This window comes from Chiloscyllium plagiosum, unplaced genomic scaffold, assembly GCF_037043375.1.
Source record: "Chiloscyllium plagiosum isolate Xiang-an unplaced genomic scaffold, Cpla_swu_hap1 HiC_scaffold_27, whole genome shotgun sequence".
Lineage (NCBI taxonomy): Eukaryota > Metazoa > Chordata > Chondrichthyes > Orectolobiformes > Hemiscylliidae > Chiloscyllium > Chiloscyllium plagiosum.
In genome coordinates this window covers 78359194-78380459 of record NW_028270165.1, presented here as the reverse complement: position 1 = coordinate 78380459, position 21266 = coordinate 78359194, and the positions used below count along the sequence as shown (strand labels likewise).

The 21266-nt window shown below is 47.6% G+C and overlaps 2 protein-coding genes across 7 annotated transcripts in view; one reads left to right on the top strand and one right to left on the bottom strand.

Moving 5' to 3' along the window:
* Positions 1-7640, bottom strand: part of LOC122543526 (uncharacterized) — a 48637-nt gene extending 40997 nt beyond the window's left edge. The window contains exons 1-2 of the mRNA XM_087974996.1: positions 7540-7640; positions 1195-2520 (exon numbers count right to left, since the gene is read on the bottom strand). Coding sequence (XP_087831122.1) covers positions 1195-2137 — 943 coding nt within the window. The 5' untranslated portion in view covers positions 2138-2520; positions 7540-7640. The remainder of the gene's footprint in view (positions 1-1194; positions 2521-7539) is intronic.
* LOC122543561 (uncharacterized) overlaps positions 1-20979 on the top strand; it is a 696117-nt gene extending 675138 nt beyond the window's left edge. For 2 of the 6 annotated variants that reach the window (XM_087974970.1, XM_087974969.1), the window contains exon 2: positions 18275-20979. In XM_087974970.1, the coding sequence (XP_087831096.1) occupies positions 18658-19665 (1008 nt within the window). In that variant the 5' untranslated portion in view covers positions 18275-18657 and the 3' untranslated portion in view covers positions 19666-20979. Of the gene's footprint in view, positions 1-14814; positions 14851-14938; positions 14965-15302; positions 15324-15912; positions 16044-18274 lie in introns of those variants that run through there. The other 4 variants (XM_087974974.1, XM_087974973.1, XM_087974975.1 and 1 more) reach the window with 4 other exon arrangements.
* Positions 20980-21266: the final 287 nt, after the last annotated feature.

The window sequence follows — 21266 nt, the reverse complement described above, 5'->3', positions numbered from 1 at the left end:
ATTCCTCCAGACGTCAGGTGATAAGGGTTTGGCGATGGAGGCGGCCCAGGACCTGCATGACCTTGACGGAATGGGAGGGGGAGTTGAAGTGTTCAGCCACGGGGCGGTGGGGTTTGTGGGTGTGGGTGTCCCAGAGAGGTTCTCTGAAATGATCCACTAGTTGGCACCTGTCTCCCCAATGTAGAGAAGACCACATTGGATGCAATGGATACAGTAGATGACACTGGTGGTGGTACAGGTAAATTTCTGTCAAATGTGGAAGGATCCTTTGGGGCCTTGGACGGAGGTGAGAGGAGTGATTTTGGGCGCAGGTTTTCACTTCCTGCGGTGGCGGGGAAGGTGCTGGGAGTGAGGTGTGGACCTGACGAGGGAGTCACAGAGGGAATGGCCTCTTTGGAATGCTGGTCGGGGTGAAAGGTGTTGATAAAGATGACGAACTGTTCAAACTCATGAGAGCATGAAGTGGCACCGATATGGTCATCGATGTACTGGAGGAACAGGTGGGGGGTGGTGCCAGTGTAGCTGAGGAAAATGGACTGTTCCACGTACCTGACAAAGAGGCAGGCATAGCTGGGTCCCATGGCTACCCCTTTAGTTTGGTACATTGGTTTGGATGCCGTCTGAGGTTTGTGTGGATCACTTCAGTGGGAATGTGCAGTCCCGGGCTCAGCGAGCAGCACTGCAAGCAAAGCTCACAGAATCCCTACAGTGAAACAGGCCCTTCGACCCAACAAGTCCACACCGACCCTCTGAACAGTAACCCACCCAGACCCATTCCCCTACCCCATTAGTCTACATTACCCCCTAAACAATACACACCTACACATCCCTGAACACTCTGGGACAATTTAGCTTGGCTAATTCACTTGCATACCTTTGGATTGTGGGAGCACCCAGAGGAAACCCTTGCAGACACTGGGGGAGAATGTGCAAACTCCACAAAGACAGTCACCCCAGGGTGGAATTGAACCCTGGTCCCTGGCGATGTGAGGCAGTGGCACTAATCACTGAGTTGCTGTGCTGCCCGTGAGCCAACCTGGGGTTGGGGGGAGATGGGAGGGGTGTGTGGGTGCAGTCTAGCAGAAAACAAAGAGAGCTCGCTGACGCTCCCAGTGCACCCACTGTCAGAGCGGGCAGGAGGTTCAGTCCTGGGGGTAACCCACAGCAGCGTCGCCGGCGGAATCTGCTGGTGTCTCCTCTGGTGTCTCTGCAAGTTACTGGACGACGTGAACCTCTGCCCGCAGTTGGGGCAGGCAAACGGCCTCTCCCCCGTGTGGACCCGCTGGTGCCTCAGCAGGTTGGAGGCCTGGGTAAAGCCCTTCCCGCACTCAGGGCAGCTGAAGGGCCTCTCTCCAGTGTGGACCCGCTGGTGGTCCAGCAGGTCAGAGGAGCGTTTAAAGTCCTTCCCACACTCAGGGCAGGGGAACGGCCGCTCCCCGGTGTGGATCCGCTGGTGCATCAGCAGGGCAGAGGAATTACCAAAGGCCTTCCCACACTCGGGGCAATTGAAGGGCCTCTCCCCAGTGTGGACCCGCCGGTGGGTCAGCAGGTGGGAGGAGCGGTTAAAGCTCTTCTCACACTCAGGGCAGGAGAACGGCCTCTCCCCTGTGTGGATCCGCTGGTGCCTCAGCAGGGTGGGGGAATTGCTGAAGGCCTTCCCACACTCAGGGCAGGAGAACGGCCTCTCCCCAGTGTGGACCCGCCGGTGGGTCAGCAGGTTGGACGATTTGCTGAAGGACTTCCCGCACTCAGGGCAGGGGAAGGATCTCACCCCAGTGTGGACCCGCTGGTGGGCCACAAGGGTAGAGGCCTGGGCAAAGCTCTTCTCACATGCGAGGCAGGAGAACGGACTCTCCGTTGTGTGGATCCGCAGGTGGGCCATCAGGTTGGAGGAGCGGGTAAAACCCTTCCTGCACTCTGGGCAGGAAAATGGCCTCTCCCTGGTGTGGATCCACTGGTGGGCCAGTAGGTTGGAGTTGCTGGTAAAGCCCTTCCCACACTCGGGGCAGGGGAATGGCCTCTCCCCGGTGTGACTGCGCCGATGAGTCTCCAGGGCAGACGGGAAACTGAAGCATTTCCCACAGTCGCCACACTTCCACGGTTTCTCCATGGAGCAGGATTCCTCGGGTTTCTCCATGGCTGAAACTTCAGCCGCACACAAACGTGTGTACAGCCCCTCCCTGCTGTGAATTCCTCTTTCCAGGCTGTATAACTGTTTCAGGCTCCACACTCAGTGCACTGCAACAGTATGGTCTCTCATCCAGTCCCACTGATGCTGAAAACGTTATGAAACAGGAACCAAAAAGCATTGCTCCATCTCACAGCATCATAGTTGAAAATCTTTGCAGTCCCGATGGATTGAGTGACTGTCAGACATTGATGTGAAAATGAGGACTGCAGACACTGGAGATCAGAATCGAAAAGTGTCGTGCTGGAAAAACACAGCAGGTCAGGCAGCATCCGAGGAGCAGGAGAGTCGAGCATAAGCTGTTGATTTTGAAACTTCCGTCTTCAGATAATCTGTAAAAAGAGATTACAAAAGTCATCACTGTCAATCCGGGGGGAGGTGGGGTCGGAATGAGACAACAAGGTATTGACACCGACACCAGAAAGAAACTGAACATAGAGACGTGGCAAACATTAGTGGCAAGCCAGAATCAGAGAGAGACACAGCACAGAAACAGATCCTTTGGTCCAACTCATCCACGTCAACCAGAAATCCAAAATCCATTTGCCAGCATTTGGCCCATAACCCTCTAAACCCCTCCTATTCATATACCTATCCAGATGCCTTTTAAATGTCATAATTGTTACAGCACCCACTACTTCCTCTGGCATCTTTGTACACGCGCCACCTTCTGCATGAAAAACTTGCCCCTTAGGTCCGTTTCTAACAAGTTGCTCTCATCTAAACCCGTAGCACGATGGCAATCCCAGTATATGTTTGAAAAGTTAAAATCCCTGACAATAACCATCCTATTACTCTTACAGGTAACTGAAACCTCCTTACAAATTTGTTTCTCAATTTCCCACTGACCATGAGGGTGTCTACAACACAATCCCAATAAGGTGATCATCCCTTCCTTATTTCTCAGTTCCAACCAAATAACCTTCCTGGATGTATTCCTAGGAATATCCTCCTTAAGTCCAGCAGGAATACTATCCCTTATCAAAAACACCACTCCCCCTTCATCTCTTGCCTCCCTTTCTATCCTTTCTGAAGCATTTGTATCCTGGAACATTAAACTGCTAGTCCTGCCCATCCCTGAGCCACGTTTCTGTAATTGCTATGATATCACATCCCATCTTGCTAATCATGCCCTGAACTCATCTGCCTTCCCTGTTAGGCTTCTTGCAATGAAGTAAATGCAGTTTAACTTGTCAGTCCTACCTTGCTCTCTGCTTTGTCCCTTCCTGACCTGACTGTTTGACTCACTCCCTTTCCCAACTGTACCAGTGTCAGATTGATCTCTTTCCTCTATTTCCCTGGGTACCTTCCCACCCACTCACCTTACTAGTTTAAATCCTCCCGAGCAGCTCTTGCAAATTTCCCTGCCAGTATATTAGCCCTCTTCCAATATTCAGGTGTAAACTATCCTTCTTGTACAGGTCACATCTACCCCAGAAGAGATTCCAATAATCCAAAAATGTGAACCCTTCTCCCATGCACCAGCTCCTCAGCCATGCATTCACCTGCTCTATCCTCTCTATTCCAACCCTCACTAGCTCGTAGAACTGGCAGTAATCCAGATTTTCCTTGACTCGAGGACCTCTTTTTTTTTAAATTCGTGCCTGACTTTCTACATTTTCCCTTCAGAATCGCATCCTTTTCCCTTCCTATGTCATTGGTTCTGATGTGTACAATGACCTCCAACCGGTCCCTCTCCCTTTTGAAACATTCTGTACCCTTTCTGAGGCATCCTTGATCCTGGCACCAGGGAGGCGACACACCATTCTGATTTTTCGCTGCTAACCACAGAAGCGTCAGTTTGTACCTCTGACTAGAGAGCCCCTTATCACAATCGATCACTTGGAACCTGATGTACCCCTCATTGCATGAGAGCATGTCTCGAGACCAGAAACTTGGCTGTTCGTGCTACATTCCCCGAGAGACCATCACCCCCTACATTTTCAAAAACACCTTACTTGTTTGCAATGGGGACAGCCACAGAAGACTCCTGCACTACCTGCCTACCCCTCCTAACCCATCTCCCTGGCTGTAGCTGCGGCTTTTCTCCCTTCCTATAACTGCCAAACCATCATACCCCCAGGTCCTCATTACCTCGAACTGTCGCTGCAAGTTATCCACGCAATCCAATCGGATTTTCAACCAAACACACTTACTGCAGATATAATCACCAGTAACATGGATATTCTCCCTAATCTCCCACATCTGACAGGAAGAGCATATCACTCTCATAAAGGCCACCTTTGCTCCTTCACAATGTACAGACCCAGAAAATAGCACCGTCTTTTTGCTCTAAAAAAGTGCTCCAGACTAGCACAGTCGTCAAGGTTTATATTTTTACAATTTAATCAAGGAAGAATCCACTCCATTCGCGACTGTAGAATTACAGCAAGGTTACACGTTAAAGACTATACACTTGTCTGTTCCTGTTCTGTGAGCTTCCCCACACAGGTTCCTCCACGGTCAGCTGTGAATTTTTTTGCGCATTAACTTTTCCTAGATGCACTTCAATGTCCAGTAACTGTGCAGATTCACTGCTGTGTCAGGTAGCAGTGTAGGTTTCTTTTTCTCTCTACCTTGTTTTTGGACTCCCCTACCCTGGGGAAAAAATCTTGGCTGTTCATCCTATCCATGCCTCTTATAAACTTCTATAAGGTCATCTCTCAGCCTCCTACACTCCAGGGAAAACAGCCCCAGTCTTTTTAGCCTCTCCCTATAACTCAAACCCTCCAAATCTGGCAACAGATTTCCAAACTCTTTTAAAGTTTCACAACATCTTTCCTATCGTAGGAGACCAGAACTGAATGCAGTATTCCAAAAGTGGCCTAACTAATGTCATGTACAGCCATAACATGACTCCCAACTCAATGCTCTGATCAATAAAGGCAAGTGCCACCAAACACCTTCTTCACGACCGTGTCTACCTGTGACTCCACTTTCACAGAACTACAAATCTGCACTCCATGGTCTCTTGATACAGGAACACTCCCCACGGCCTTACTATTAAGTGTGTAAATCCTGCCCTGATGTGCCTTTCCAAAATGCAACACCTCACATTTATCTAAATGAAACTTCATCTGCCACTCCTCGGCCCATCAGCCCATCCAATCAATTCTAATTTAGATTGAACTTTCTTTCCTCTCTTATTTCCTAAACACTGAAAATCTCCATCCCCACATCCTCCCTCCATTCTCACTTTGCTGAACCTCATCCTGAAGGGTCTGGTTTACGCAGATTTACAGCCCACGCTTGGGGGATCTAATTGAAACATATAGAATACTGATTGGCCTGGACAGGGTGGATGTTGGGAAGATGTTTCCATTGGTAGGAGAGACTAGGCCCCAAGGGCACAGCCTTAGAGTAAAGGGAAGATCTTTTGGAACACAGATAAAGGGGAAACCTTTGTAGACAGAGAGTGCGAAACCTATGGAATTCATTGCCACAGAGGCTGTGTTGGGCAAGTCACTGAGTATATTCAAGACAGAGATAAATAGGTTCTTGTATATCAAGGATATTGAAGGTTGCAGGGAGAAAGCAAGAGAATGGGGTTGAGAAACTTGTCAGCCATGATTGAATGGTGGAGCAGACCTGATGGGCTGCATGGCCTAATTTCTGCTCCTAGGTCTTATGGTCTCTTGCTGTCCTGGAAATAGTGAGAGAGAACTGGGAGCAGGAGTAGGCCATTTGGTCTTTCAAGCCTGCACCAGCATTGAACAGATCTGCACCAACGTTGAACTGGATATGAATACACCTACATCTTGGTGGATAGGCTGGGACCTTTTTCACTGGAGCATAGGAGGCTGAGAGGTGATCTTATCAAGCTTTATAAAATCATGAGGGGTATAGATGAGGTGAATGATGGGTGTTCTTTCCTTACAGTGGGGGTTTCAAGTTTAGGGAGCAAATTTTGAAGGTGAGTGGAGAAAGATTTTAAAAAGACCGGAGGGACACCTTTGTTCTCTCATAGAGAATGGTTTTTATGTGGAATGAATTTCCAGAGGAAGCGGGGGATGCAGGTACAGTTACAACGTTTAAAAGACATTTGGATAAGGACATGAATGGGAAAGGTTTGGAGGTGTTATGCAGCGCAGACCGTAAATTTGCTATTTGTTTCAGTAAGTGCACCGTGAAAATTACCCAAAGTTAGCTAGGTTGACTACCAGGATTCAAAACAGACAAATGTATTCACAAGAATACAGAATGAAACACGAAGAACAGAATATAAAATACCCACAGAACTCAGTCTATCTAGACTTAATTATGCTATTCCAAATGTACACAACAGTCCCAATAAACAAACCCATTAAACATACAGTAAAACTGAAACAGAAGCTGACAGGTCAAAGTTAGAAGGGCAGAAGGAGAGAGAGTTTAACAGTCTTTCTCCACATAGTCCACTGCTGAACTTACTCAAACAAGGCCTCAGCTTTCACGACAGACCACTCATCTTTCGTTATGCAGGTCACTTCGAAAACATAAAAGCTTGGGCCTAAAGTCTCATCTGTTGACATATAAACAAAAAAGTCAACCAATACCCTTTTCATCTTTGTATTAAACCAGCCGTTTTGGAGCTCAGGGCTGTTTTGCCACCACTCTGAAAAAAACCAAGGACACGGTATCCTTGAGAAGGACCAGCTTTGTGACAGAGGGATATGGGCCAAACACCAGCAGATGGGATTAGTTTAGTATGCAAACATAGCATGGGCTAGTTGGTCTGAAGGGTCTATTTCTGTGCTGTATGATTCTGTAATGGTCTCAAAACCATTTCCTTGCCTTCCCCTATTACCATCCACTTCTTTGTTATTCAAAAGTCAGATGACCTCAGCCTTGAATATATTCAATGACCCCCCCCCCCCATTGCAGGAATTCATCCCGATTTTTGAACTCAATTCCTCTTGCTAATATACCACTCGCCTTGCTGGTTGCTTGCTGCACCTGTCTGACAACTGGCAGTGACTGGTGTAGAAGGACGCTGAAGCCCCATTGTACATCCACAAATCATTCCTGATGAAGGGCTCATGCTCCTTGGATGCTGCCTGACCTGCTGTGTTTTTCAAGCACCACACTTGACTCTGATCTCCAGCATCTGCAGTCCTCACTTTCTCCACATACCAATATATTATCATTTAAACCATGCACCTCCTTTCTGCCTTTTTTTTAAAAGCAAAAGGCTTTAACTTTACATTGTGTTACTGCATTTGCTCTGCGTTTGCCAATTGAGACACAGACCTGGACCAACTTTTCCAGAGTCTGTCCCCTCCCTGGATTCACTCCCTTTCCCTTCAGTTCGTGCAAGTCAACAACTGAATCCCAGGATGAAAAAAAAAATTTAAAAAGTGAGAGTGCCGTACCCACAGATGTTGGGCAGAGTTGCAGTCTGGGGTGAAGCTCAACCTTCATTCAAACAGAGAGAGGAACAACAGCAGCTTCAGAAACTCACGGCCCAACTTCCACATTCAGACAAAGAGGCGGCTCTGATTGGCAGGAGGACCAGGCTCCTTCCGGTCCTCCGGGTCTCACCATTGGTCCTTCAGATGAAAATCATGCGCCGTTTCAGTGGACAGCGTCGAGCATGCTCAGTGCTTCTGATGACACCGCCGCACATGCGCAGTGCTAGCTGACACCGAGAAGCATGCGCAATAAGATCTGTGGAGGTGCTGGCGTTACTGACAGATTTTAAGCGTCCAAATGTCAATCGGAGAAAAAAAAAGCTGCAGCCACAATTTTATTTTTCCTTGTGGCTCGATATTTTATTCCTTTTGAATTTTGTCCGGCTTTGTATGTCTTTTCCCCAGAGTAGAGGAAGTCCAAGACTAGACGGCATAGGTTTAGGGTGAGAGGGGAAAGATTTAAAACGGACCTAAGGGGTAACTTTCATGTAGAGTGTGGTGTGTGTATGGAATGAGCTGCCCAGAGGAAGTGTTGGAGACTGGTACAATTACAACATTTGAAAGGCATCAAGATGGGTATCTGAATAGGAAGGTGTGAGAGAGATATGGGTGAAATGTTGTCAAATGGGTCACTAGATTAATTTAGGATATCTGGAGGGCATAGGCGAGTTAGACTGAAGGATCTGTTTCTGTGCTGTTTCTATGCGTCTATTTCAATGCAAGTTTCGGAAACGTGACTGCAGCTTTTTAAAAAAATTAATTAATATGCTTTTAGACATGGTGGCACAGTGGTTAGCACTGCTTCCTCACAGCGCCAGAGACCTGGGTTCAATTCCCGCCTCAGGCGACTGACTCTGTGGAGTTTGCACATTCTCCCCATGTCTCCGTGGGTTTCCTCCCACAGTCCAAAAATGTGCAGTTAGGTGAATTGGCCGTGTTAAATTGTCCATAGTGTTAGGTGAAGAGGTAAATGTAGGGGAATGGGTCTGGGTGGGTTGCGCTTTGGTGGATCGGTGTTTACTTGTTCGGCCAAAGGGCCTGTTTCCACACTGTAAAAAAAAATCATTTTAGCTGTTCTCAATTTTAAAGATCAGCCATTTCTTGTGCACCCCTGTCTCCCAAGCAAAGTCATCACCATCCATTCTCTCTCTTTCCTGATAAGAGCTGATACAGCAATCAAAGAGGGCTCGAGGCACAAGAAACGATGGGAAAATGGTAGAAGGGAGAGAGAATGGACGGGGAGCGGGGGGGGGGGGGGAGAAATGGGGGGGGGAAGAGAGAGAGGAAGGCTGAGCACAGAGAATTGGTGGGTGCAGAGTGTGAGGAGAGAGAGTGGCTGGGGGTGCAAAGGGTTGTGGGACTGACAGGAAAATCGCACCTTCTACAGGACTGGTGTCAGTGTCTCATGAACTGGAACCCACTCCATCCACAGCAGACCTAAGGCAATCATTTCTCAATAGATGCTTGGCTAAGGCAGTAGAATTATATAACCCCGACAGGCCATTTGGCCCATAAAATTCAGACTGACCTTCCAAACAGTATCCCATCCAGACCCACCCACTTTTCCTGCTGTTCCCCATGGTTAACCGACCCTCAGTTATATATGCGTGTACACTTCAGCATGGCCGATCCACCCTGAACTGCAGATATTTAGACTGTAGGAAGAAACTGGAGCACCCAGAGTTAACTCACGGAGACAGAAGGGTGAGAACATGACAAAGTCCACACAGACTCAAGAGTGGGACCGAATCCAGGTCCCTGACATTGTGAGGCAGTGGCATGAACCACTGAGCCGCCCAGAGCTTTGATGTCCTGTTTTGTCCTAGTAGTTTCTAACTTCTCATGTGCTCTCAGCAGAGGGTCTCTCCTCCTGACATTGTTGGACCACACCCGCTGCAACCGCCCTTTCCCACGTCTCCAGCCCTGAGCACATCGGTTCCTGAATCCTGGCACTAGACAGACACCGATGCCATCTGTGCTCCTGCTGCCAACTGTAGAAAACAGAGACCATCCCTGTCACTGTTCTGTCCCTTACCACCACCTCCCCCTCCCCAATGTTGTTTTTAGTCCCACCCCCCTGAAACCCTCTCTCAGATCCCTTTTACCTGCCAGACCTGCACTTACACCCTCCTGATCCTGTCCACCGACGCAAACAAAAGGCTCTCTCCAGAGGGGAATGACCGTCTCCCAGCATATAGCATCCGGTTAATTTTCCCGCTTTACCCTCAACGTGGCTTCCAGCTCCATCTCTCTGAACGAAGGTCCGTCAGGATGTGTTTGCCCTGAATCACAGCATCCAGAGCCTCCCACCATCTGCAAATTGAAAGACAAGCCTCACCCTGCCCTCTCCAATGTGTGTTGTATAAACTGATTAATCATTTCTTGTGGCCAAGCAGAGCCTGATAGCCAAGTTTGGAACCCTTGAGGATGGCCTCAACATGGACCTTGGGTTCATGTCACACTACAAGTGACCCCACTTACACAGGCTTGTACTCCATTACTCACACACTTTACCAAACATGCTCATATGCAAACACACATGCTCTTACGTGCATACACACACACTCTCATGCATGCATACACATCAGTCTATGGGGTGAAATTGCAATTGTAGAATTTTATTTGCAGATACATTCTATTTTGCTCAAAAAGCGCGCAATTTTCAGGCAGTCAATCCATGTGACATGTTATAAATCCCTACTTTGGAAACAGAACCAATCTGACTCAAGATTGGGTTACAGACAGACTCGAACATGAGTGAATCAGATGGTTTTCTTTCCCCAGAAAATGATTTCATCATTAGATTCTGAACTCCAGATTTCTGACTGAATTCCAATTCCGCCATCTGCTGTGGCAGGATTCAAACCCAGGTGTCCCGAGGAGTCCCCAGAATTGGGTTGATAGTCCAGTCGATAATGGCACTCGGCCCTTGTTCCTTCAATCCCCCTGTGATGACACATGAATACACTGGTGCCACTGCAGGTGGGAGGAGGGGGTGAAGCCCTTCCTGCACTGAGAGCAGGCTGTGCCTGGTGTGGACCTGCTGGTGCATCTGCAGGCTGGAAGAATTGATGAATCCCTTCCTGCGCTCTGAACAGGTGATTGGCCGCTTCCTGTTGTGGATTTGCTGGTAAACTTCTAAAATTTCAAAACATATAATCAAGAAAGAAGCCACTCTATTCCCTACTGCAGACTTACGACAAGGTTACACGTTAAAAACTATGCACTAATCTGTTCCTGTGCTGTGAACTCTCCTACACATGTTCCTCCAAGATCAGCTGTGAATTTTGCTGTTTATTAATTTTTCCAAGATGTCCAGAGATACATGATTTCAAACAGCAAAGGTAGTAACTATGCAGATTCACTGCTGTGTTAGTTGGTAGTGTAGGTTTCTTTCTCTCTCTCTCTTCCTTACAGACCATGTGCTTGCTGCCTTAGGCTGTCTTCCTCCCTTTTAAAAGTGCTGTTGTCTCGATTTATTTACTCCAAAGTTCCAAAACAATACAACATTATATAAAACAATAATTGCTGCTCCTGGAATTCAAGGAAATTGCCTCCAACACTGAAAATTCCCCAAAAAAGGAGCAGCTCTTACAGACACAAATTTTCCCATCCTCCATCTTGGATTAGTTCTTGGTGAACATTCCCATCTCCCAGGTTAGTTATTGAAATAATCTGCTTTTCTATTTTTGCTACCAAAGTGGATCACCTCACATTGATCCACACTAAACTGCACCTGCCATACATTTGCCCACTCACTCAGCCTGTCCAAATAACATTGCATCCTCCTCACAGCTCACCGTTTCACCCAGCTTTGTTTTGTCTGCAATTTGTGACATATTCCAATTAGTTCTCTCATCTAAATCATTGACATATACTGTGAATACCTGGGGTCCTAGTCCCAATCCCTGCAGTTCCCCAATCATGAATCATTATAAAACATCGATCTGACTGATCCTCCCTGACTGACGACAAAATAGCAGATGTTAGCCTGATATTCATAACTGACAGAGATCTGATAAGCAATTATGAACCACTGAATTACTAAAGCACAGAAGCAGGCCATTCAGCCCATTGTGTCCATCAGTTCTCTCAATGAGCTATCTGACCTTGTGTCATTTTCCTGACATTTCCTTGGAAACTTGTACATAACTTGTCATCAAATGATTGTCCAATGCCCTTAATTGAACCTGCTTCAACCACTGCTCCATACAAAGTCTTTCTGATCTATCAACTCACTTTATGAAATTTCTTTCTCACATCACATTTTCTTTCTTGCAATGTATTTGAAATCTGCATTCTTATTCTCAATGCTTTTACCATGGTGAACAGGTTTTCACTGTCTTTTCTGGGTATGATTTTCCTCATGATTTTCAAATCTTCTTTGAAATCCGGCTTCAGAGAGCAGTCCATGAGGCCAAGCCGATCAACAGCACAGAAACAAGCGAGCATCTAAAGGGAGAGCCCCTCAGTCACCAGTCATCACTCTGGTCCCCACAGCAACCTGGGCGGCCATGCATTCAAAACCCGTACATCACCAGTACTGGCCCACAGTTTGGAAAACTGTTTTTCTCGCTACGACTACAAGAATGGAACTTTTTTTAAAGCGGATGTTGCAGGGAAGTTTACTCCTTTGTGTCCAGTAGGAAGTCGATGATGTATTTGGGTTTGAATGACTCGGTGAATCCCTTCCCACATGTGGAGCAAGTGGATCACCGCTCCCTGGTGTGCATGAAGGCATTACATTCCAGGTCAAACAGGGAATTGGATCTCTTCCTACAGCCCATGCATACTTCTGGTAACTCCCCAGGGGGACTGTGCTTTTGAGGCACAGGTCATATTATTGGCTGATTTAGAATATTACAGTACATAAGGAGGCCTTTCAGACTATCATGTCGATAATTGTTCCTGAAACATCCACCCATTCTGTACCGCTATCTCCATCATCTTGTAACTGTTTAGTGTCCTTGGTAGTATAGTGGTTAGTATCCACATCTGTGACTGGAGAGACTGGGGGTGCAATTCCCCATCAGGGAGGATTTGATATTTTTATGGATGTCTTGTAGCACAAGAGAATTTCTGGATTTTCTGGGTAACTCTGGATAATTCTCCCCGTGTCTGCGTGGGTTTCCTCCGGGTGCTCCGGTTTCCTCCCACAGTCCAAAGATGTGCAGGTCAGGTGAATTGGCCATGCTAAATTGCCCGTAGTGTTAGGTAAGGGGTAAATGTAGGGAAATGGGTGGGTTGCGCTTCGGCGGGTCGGTGTGGACTTGTTGGGCCGAAGGGCCTGTTTCCACACTGTAAGTAATCGAATCTAATTCTGGATCGGATACAAGTCATGCCTGCTCCAGAGTTTAAAAGTTCACAGAGAGGAGCAGAATTAGGTCATTCAGCCCATCAAGTCTGCTCCGCCATTTAATCAAGTCTGCTGATCACCCCCACTTTCCTGCCTTCTCCCCAAAACCTTTGAAACGGTTCAGAAAAGATTTACACGGACGTTTCCAGGGTTGGAGGATTTGGGAGAGACTTAATGGGCCAGGACTGTTTTCCCTGGAGCTTTGGAGGGTGAGGGGTGACCTTATGGAGGTTTATAAAACAATGAGGAGCATGGATAGGGTAAACAGATAATGTCTTTTCCCTGGGGTGGGGGAGTCCAGAACTAGACGGCATAGGTTTAGTTTGAGAGGGGAAAGATATCAAAGGGATCTAAGGGGCAATGTTTTCACACAGATGGTGTGCTTGTATGGAATAAACTGCCAGAGGAAGTGGTGGAGGCTGGTACAATTACAGCATTTAAAGGGCATCTGGATGGGTAGGTTTCAGAGGATATGGACCAAGTGCTGGCAAATGGGACTAAATTAGGTTAGGATATCTGTCGGCATGGACAAGTTGGACTGAAGGGTCTGATTCCGTGCTGCACATCTCTATGACTCTATAACAAATAGTAAACAAACTGGTCTGCAATTTCCCACATATTGCCTCCCTCCGATTTTGAATATATTAGCAATTTTCCAATCCAATGAAATTATAAGATGATAAGACATAGGAGCAGAAATTAGGCCATTCAGCCCATTGAGTCTGTTCCACCATTCAATCATGGCTGATAAGTTTCTCCAACTTTCTCCCCGTAACCTTTGATCCCGTTGACAATCAAGAACATATCTATCTCAGTCTTAAATAAACTTAATGAAGCTTTTCCCCTTTGGCCCAACAAGTCCACACGAACCCGCCGAAGCGCAACCCGCCCAGACCCTTACATTTACCCCTTACCTAACACTACGGGCAATTTCACATGGCCAATTCACCTGACCTGCACATCTTTGGACTGTGGGAGGAAACCGGAGCACCCGGAGGAAACCCACGCAGACACGGGGAGAATGTGCAAACTCCACACAGTCAGTCGCCTGAGGCGGGAATTGAACCCGGGTCTCTGGCGCTGTGAGGCAGCAGTGCTAACCACTGTGCCACCATGCCGCCCACTTTGGAATATTGTAACTAATGAATCCACTATCTCTGCAGCCACTTCCTTCAGGAGCCTAGGAAGTAGGCCATCAGGCCCAGGGGATTTGTCTGTCCTCAATCCAAATAGTTTGGTGTGTACCTTTTCCCTATCGACGTTGATTGTTTAAGTTCTACCCTTTCTATAGCCTCTGACTTGCCCGTTCCAATAGGAAGTGTTCTATCGCCTTCCAATGTGAAAACTGAGGACAACTATTGATTTAGCATCCCTGCCATTTCAGTATTCCCCCATTAACTCACCGTTTTCATCTTCCAAGGTACCAATACTCACCTTAGCGACTCTGTTCCCTTTACCGTACCAACAGAAGCTTTTGCTGTTCTCTTTGATGTTTGGTGCAAGGTTTCTTTTGTAATTTATCTTATCTATTTTTATTAATTCTTTTAGTATCCCTTTGTTGATGTTTGAAAGTTTCCCAATGTTTCACCCTTCCAGTAGTCTGGAATACCATTTCTGAAAAGGCTGAGAATTTAAAAAAAACTACATCTAAACCTTTTCTCAACACCTTCATGTGGCTGGGGGCCGGCAAAACGATCGCCCCGCCCCCATGGTCTCCGATTGGTTGGAGGACTCATCCAACCACGCCCCCCCCCACCGGTTAGACGTCATACATCGGAACCCCGCCCCTTGCGTGTTGGCGCATGTGCAGTGTAGGTGCTGCAGTGAGACAAAGGCAGTGTTACTGAGTGTGGGAGAGGGATGGCGCCGGGCGGCTGAAGGAACAGGAACAGGACCCGCTGGAAAAAGCTGAGCAGGTCCGGCAGCTCGTGTCGGGAGGAATGTGAGGAGGTGTTTCGGGTCCGGGGATCCTCCTTCAGAACAGGACCAGGTTTCAGGAACATCCCGGGGAGAGGAGACAGTGAGACAGGGTAGGATTGGGACCCGCGGGAGGAGGGAGACTGGGGAGTTTATAAAACTCCTAGGGCGAGGCCTCAGGCCTCCAATAGAAGCCCCACAGGCCCAGTGTTTACTTCACGAGGGAAGGACCTCGCGGGTTGCCCGGGCAACGGCCGCCATCTTGGTGAGGGTCAGGCGCCTGTTGTCTTGGGGCGGGGAGCGTGGGCGGCCATCTTGGTGAGGGCACCATCAACTGTTATTTCTGGGAAAGACTTCCATCCTTGAGGCAGCCCCGGCCTTGGCTGAGCTTAATTCCCCACACTGTCCAGCGATGTGCAGGTTAGGGTGGATCGGCCGTGCTAAATTACTGCTAATGCCCAAGGATGTTCTGGTTAGTGTTTATCGGCCATACTAACCTACCCTGATGAAGGGCTCCTGCCCAAAACGTCGATTCTCCTGCTCCTCGGATGCTGCCTGACCTGCTGTGCTTTTCCAGCACCACTCTGATCTTGACTCCTTCCGTCTGCTGCCGATTTCCGCTCTCGGCCTAGCACCGCCCCATTTATGACGTCACAACACGGAAGTGGCCCTATCAGTTTCAGTGTGAAACACCCTCCTCTGGACAACTCTTCATCCTGGGAGGGAGAGAGGGAAGGAAGGGGAAATCTGTTTACTTGTAGCAACTGGAATGAATCTAGGGAGGGAGCAGACTCTGCAACCTCTGGCATGTGTCTTACTTACCCGGGTGAGGAGGGACGGATGATAGCGATTGGGGAGGAGTGGATACTTTTTCTGTTTTATTTTAAAATGCACCCGGCTCCCACAAATAAATGCATCGGGTACAAGTACGGCACATGCAATAATCCACATTGCAGCTTCAAGCCAGCTGCAATGGTTTTACATCCTGTTCTTCCTCCGTCTCAGCTCCTGCATTTCAGTTTCCTTCCCCCATTCCCACCCCCGCCCCAAGACATTGGTGCTTCCAAGCTGACACTCAAAAGTTCGGTTGTCCCTCCATTCTTTCCCAATTTTCAAAACCCACAAAAGACAACTTTTCCAATCCTCTGAGTATCGGAGATGGGAGGTTACGTTGTGACTGTACAGGACATTGGTAAGGCCACTGTTGGAATATTGTGTGCAATTCTGGTCACCCTCCTATCGGAAGGATGTTGTGAAACTTGAAAGGGTTCAGAAAAGATTTACAAGGATGTTGCCAGAATTGGAGGGTTTGAGCTTAATTGGTTAGGGCTGTTTTCCCGAGTGTGCTGGATGCATTTATGCACATTTATAAAATCATGAAAGGCATGGATTGGATAAATAGCCAAGGGCTTTCCCCTGGGTTTGCAGGAGTCCAGAACTAAAGGGTAATAGCTTTAGGATGATGTGGATCTGCAAAAGAAACCTAAGGACAACTTTTTAATTCAGAGTGTAGTGAGCATAAAGAATGAGTGCCAGAGGAAATTGTGGAGGCTGGTACAATTATAATATGTGAAAGTCATCTGGATGGTTATATGAATAGGAAGGGTTCAGAGAGAAATGGGCCAAGTGCTGGCATATGGGACTAGATTAATTTAGAATATCCGGTCAACATGGACGAGTTAAGAACATAAGACATAGGAGTGGAAGTAAGACCATTCAGCCCGTTGAGTCCACTCACCATTTAATCATGGCTGATGGGCATTTCAACTCCACTTACCCGCACTCTCTCCGTAACCCTAATTCCTTGCAAGATCATGAATTTATCAATCTCTGCCTTGAAGATATTTAACGTCCCGGCCTCCACTGTGCTCCGTGGCAATGAATTCCACAGGCCCACGCTCTATGGCTGAAGAAATGTCTCCTCATTTCTGTTCTAAGTTGACCCTCTCTAATTCTCAGGTTGTGCCCATGCGTCCTAGTCTCCCTGCCTAATGGAAACAACGTCCCAGCATCTACCCTTTCTAAGCCATGCATTATCTTGTAAATTTCTATTAGATCTGCCCTCAACCTTCTAAAATCTAATGAATACAATCGCAGGATCTTCAGCCATTCATCGTATGTTAGGCCTACCATTCCAGGGATCCTTCGTGTGAATCTCTGCTGGACACACCCCAGTGCCAGTATGTCCTTCCTGAGGTGTGGGGACCAAAATTGGGCACAGTATTCGAAATGGGGCCTAACTGGAGCTTTATAAAGTCTCAGAAGCATGTTCCAGATTTTAAATTCCAACGCCCTTGAGATAAATGACAACATTACATTTGCTTTCTTAATCATGGACTCAACCTGCAAGTTAACTTTGAGAGAATCCTGGACTAGCAATCCCAGATCCCTTTGTATTTTGGCTTTATGAATTTTCTCACTGTTTAGAAAATAGTCCATGCCTGTATTTTGTTTTCCCCCAAAGTGCATGACCTCTCATTTGCTCACGTTGAATTTCATCAGCCATTTCCTGCGCCACTCTCCTAAACTGTCTAAATCTTTCTGCAGCCTCCCTACCTCCTCAGTACTACCTGCCTGTCCACCTCATTTGTATCATTGGCAAACTTTGCCAGAATGCCCCCAGTCCCTTCATCCAGATCAATTAATATATTGAGTGAACAGCTGTGGCCCCAACACTGAACCTTGTGGGACACCACTTGTTACCAGCTGCCATTCGAAAAAACCTTTTATCCTAACTCTCTGCCTTCTGTGAGACAGCCAGTCCTTAATTCATGCCAGTAGCTCAACATGGGCCCCCCCCCCCCTTACTCAGCAGCCTCCCGTGAGGTACTTTATCAAAGGCCTTTTGGAAGTCTAGATAGATAACATCCACCGGGTTTACCTGGACTAACCTACTTGTTACCTCTTCAAAGAATTAAATTAGACCAAAGGGGCAGTTTCTGTGCTGTGTACCTCTATGAATCTGGCTTGGCAATAATATTAGCCATGTCTGTATGTTCAGTTTGTCTCTAGTGTTGGTGTCAATAGCTTGCTGCCTCATTTCGCTCCCCACCCCAAACCTCCTCGGGACATTAACCATTTTGTCACTGGTTGCTTCTAAAGAATACTGTATACCTTTGCTTCCCAAAATCAGTCCTGCTCACTCTCAGCAGCGTCCCAGTGTCGTGAAAGATATTAACTTTTCAGCAGAGTGATCCAAAATTCAAAGAAATGTCAGTCTTGATGTTTTTCTTTACTGCCCCTGTAAGATCCTGAATCAGCACCTTCAGGAGGATTAGTTAGAGTGGAGATAGAACAGAGAGGCTGGGATGGTGCTTTCAATTTTGTGGAATAACAAAAGAAAAGAATGTTCCGCAGAAAGTAGAATTGCTTGTTCTGAATTTCTACCCTGAACTGACATTGACATTTGTAATCTCTTTACAGAGTATTTGACGATCTGATGACTGAAGTTCCAAAATCAACAGATGAAAGGCTTACACCCGAAACGTCGACTCTCCTGCTCCTCGGATGCTGCCTGACCTGCTGTGCCTTTCCAGCGCCCCACATTTTGACTCTGGCTCTCCAGCTTTCGCAATCCTCACTTTCACATCAACAGGTCCGTGACAAATTTTGACTCTGATTCTGAGAAGGAGCAAAGCTCTTTGGTTCCTGTTTCAGTATATTTTCTGCATCAGTGGGACTGGATGAGAGACCCTACTATTGCAGCACAGTGAGTGTGGAGCCTGAAACAGTTATACGGCCTGGAAAGAGGAATTCACGTCAGGGAGGGGCTCTATACATGTTTGTGTGCGGCTGAAGATTCGGTCATGGAGAAACCAGAGGAATCCCGTCCCGTGGAGAAACCATGGAAATGTGGTGACTGCGGGAAAGGCTTCCGTGTACCGTCTGCCTTGGAGACTCATCGGCGCAGTCACACTGGGGAGAGGCCGTTTTCCTGCCCTGAGTGTGGGAAGGGGTTTGTTCAGGCCTCCCACCTGCTGTCCCACCATCGGGTCCATACTAGGGTCTGGCGGTCCACCTGCCCCGTTTGTGGGAAGGGTTTTACGCAGGCCTCCCACCTTGTGATCCACCAGCGCAGTCACACCGGGGAGAGGCCATTCTCCTGCGCTGAGTGCGGGAAGGGCTTTACTCAGGCCTCCCACCTTGTGGCCCACCGGCGGGTCCATACTGGAGAGAGGCCGTTCTCCTGCTCAGAGTGCGGGAAGAGATTTACCCACTCTTCCCACCTCCAGGCCCACCAGCGGGTCCACACCAGAGAGAGGACATTCTCCTGCCCTGAGTGTGGGAAGGGCTTTACCCGCTCCTCTGCCCTGCTGGCCCACCAGCGGGTCCACACCGGCAAGCGGCCCTTCCCTTGTTCTGAGTGTGGGAAGGCCTTCAGCGATTCTTCCACCCTGCTGGCCCACCGGGGACTCCACTCTGGGGAGAGGCCCTTCAGCTGCCCGAAGTGTGGGAAGGCCTTCAGCAATTCCTCTGTCCTATTGAGGCACCAGCGGATCCACACGGGGGAGAGGCCCTTCAGCTGCCCTGAGTGCGGGAAGGGCTTTACCCAGGCTTCCCACCTACTGACCCACCAGCGGGTCCACACAGGTGAACGGCCGTTTGCCTGTTCCGAGTGTGGAAAGGCCTTTGTCGACTCGTCGGACCTGAGGAGGCACCGGCGGGTCCACACCGGAGAGAGGCCGTTCCTCTGCATTGAGTGTGGACGGAGGTTCACGTTGTCCTGCAACTTACAGAGGCACCAGCGGGTGCACCAGCGCTCTCAACAATTGGATTCTACCAGTGATGCTGCTGTGGGTCACCCTCAGTCATGAGTGTATTGGGAATATGTTGCATTCTGTACCTTTAAATTATGATCTGCCTTCAAAATGGTCAATTGGTTCACCCAGCAGTTATTGGTATGATCTGAACTCCATCCTGAAATTGAGTCAACTTTACACTGGTCTCCTAAAAAGCTGGAAATAAATTTTCTCGGTTCTTTACGGTTGTAGAGTCCAACAGCACGGAAACAGACCCTTTGGTCCAACTATGCTGAACATAACCCCAAACTGAACTAGTCCCACCTGCCTGGTCCCAGCCTATTCCCTCTGAGCCTTTCCTATTCATGTACTTATCCAAATCATTAGAAAAACCAAAGGAATTCACTCTTCTTAATCATTTATTTCCAAAAGCAATTAAGGGTCTGACTGCTTTCTCCTGCCCCAATCTAAATCTGTGCCCTCTAGTTTTGGACTCCTCCCAATCCAGGGAAGAGGCCTTGTCTATTTATCCATGTCCCTCTGTAAGGTCACCCCTCAGCCTCTGACGTTCCAGGGTGAACAGCCCCAGCCTATTCAGCCTCTCCTTGCAGCTCAAATCCTCTGACCCTGGTAATGTCCTTGTAAATCTTTTCTGAACTGTTTCAAGATTCACAACATCCGTCCAATAGCAGGGACATTGGTTTGCGCACAGTATTCCAAAAGTGGTCTATCTCCTGCACAACTGCAACATGACTTCCTAACTCCGATACTCGATGCTCTGACCAATAAAGGAAAGCATGCCAAACGCTGCTTTCACTATCCCATCTACCTATGACTCTACTTTCAAGAAACTATGAACCTACACCCCCAAGGTCTCTTTGTTCAGCAACACTCCCCAGGATTTTACCAGTAAGTGTATAAGTCCTGCCCTGATTTGCCTTTCCCAAATGCAGCACTTAAGTAAATTACATCGGTCACTACTCAGCCCATTGTATGCTGTTCAAATAAATACAAATGCCACTTCTGTTAAAAAAAAAATAGAATGTAGAATTTAGCCAGGTCACATGTCTTCAGGAATGCTTTCTCTGTTGTTGTCATTGTTATTGAGATGGTGCCTCCTCTAAGACATAGAGGTGCCTGTGAAAGCCAGTGATTCTCTCTGAAGAGCTGAGGACCGTTAGCTCTGGTGAATGACAACTCTGGGCGCTTTGTCCAACTGCAACCTTCTCTTATACCCTTGATGACTAATCAATATTTCTTACAACTGGACTGCGCCTGTGTTGCCAAAACTATCAGATTTAAATTTAATAGGTGTTTCATGTCTGAGGGTTCAAATTGATTGGCTAAATTCAAAACCTGTTGTCTGAGTAAAAACTGCTGTTTGACACACTAACTGTATGGCCTTTCCATGAGAAATGTTTCTGTTCAGGTGCTCTCTCTGTCTGCTTGCAACCTTTCCGCTCACAGACAACAGTTTTAAATTGCTAAGTGCAGAAAAAACACATGATCTTTTAAAGTGACCACGCAATACTTTCCCCATTTTACAATTTTACACACCACCAAATTCGAACTTACTGCCTCCCAATCTACAGTTACAGAGGAACCTCGATTATCCAAACGAGAATGGCTGGCACTATTTCGTTCGGATAATTGATTAGTCAGTAAATTGATTCGCT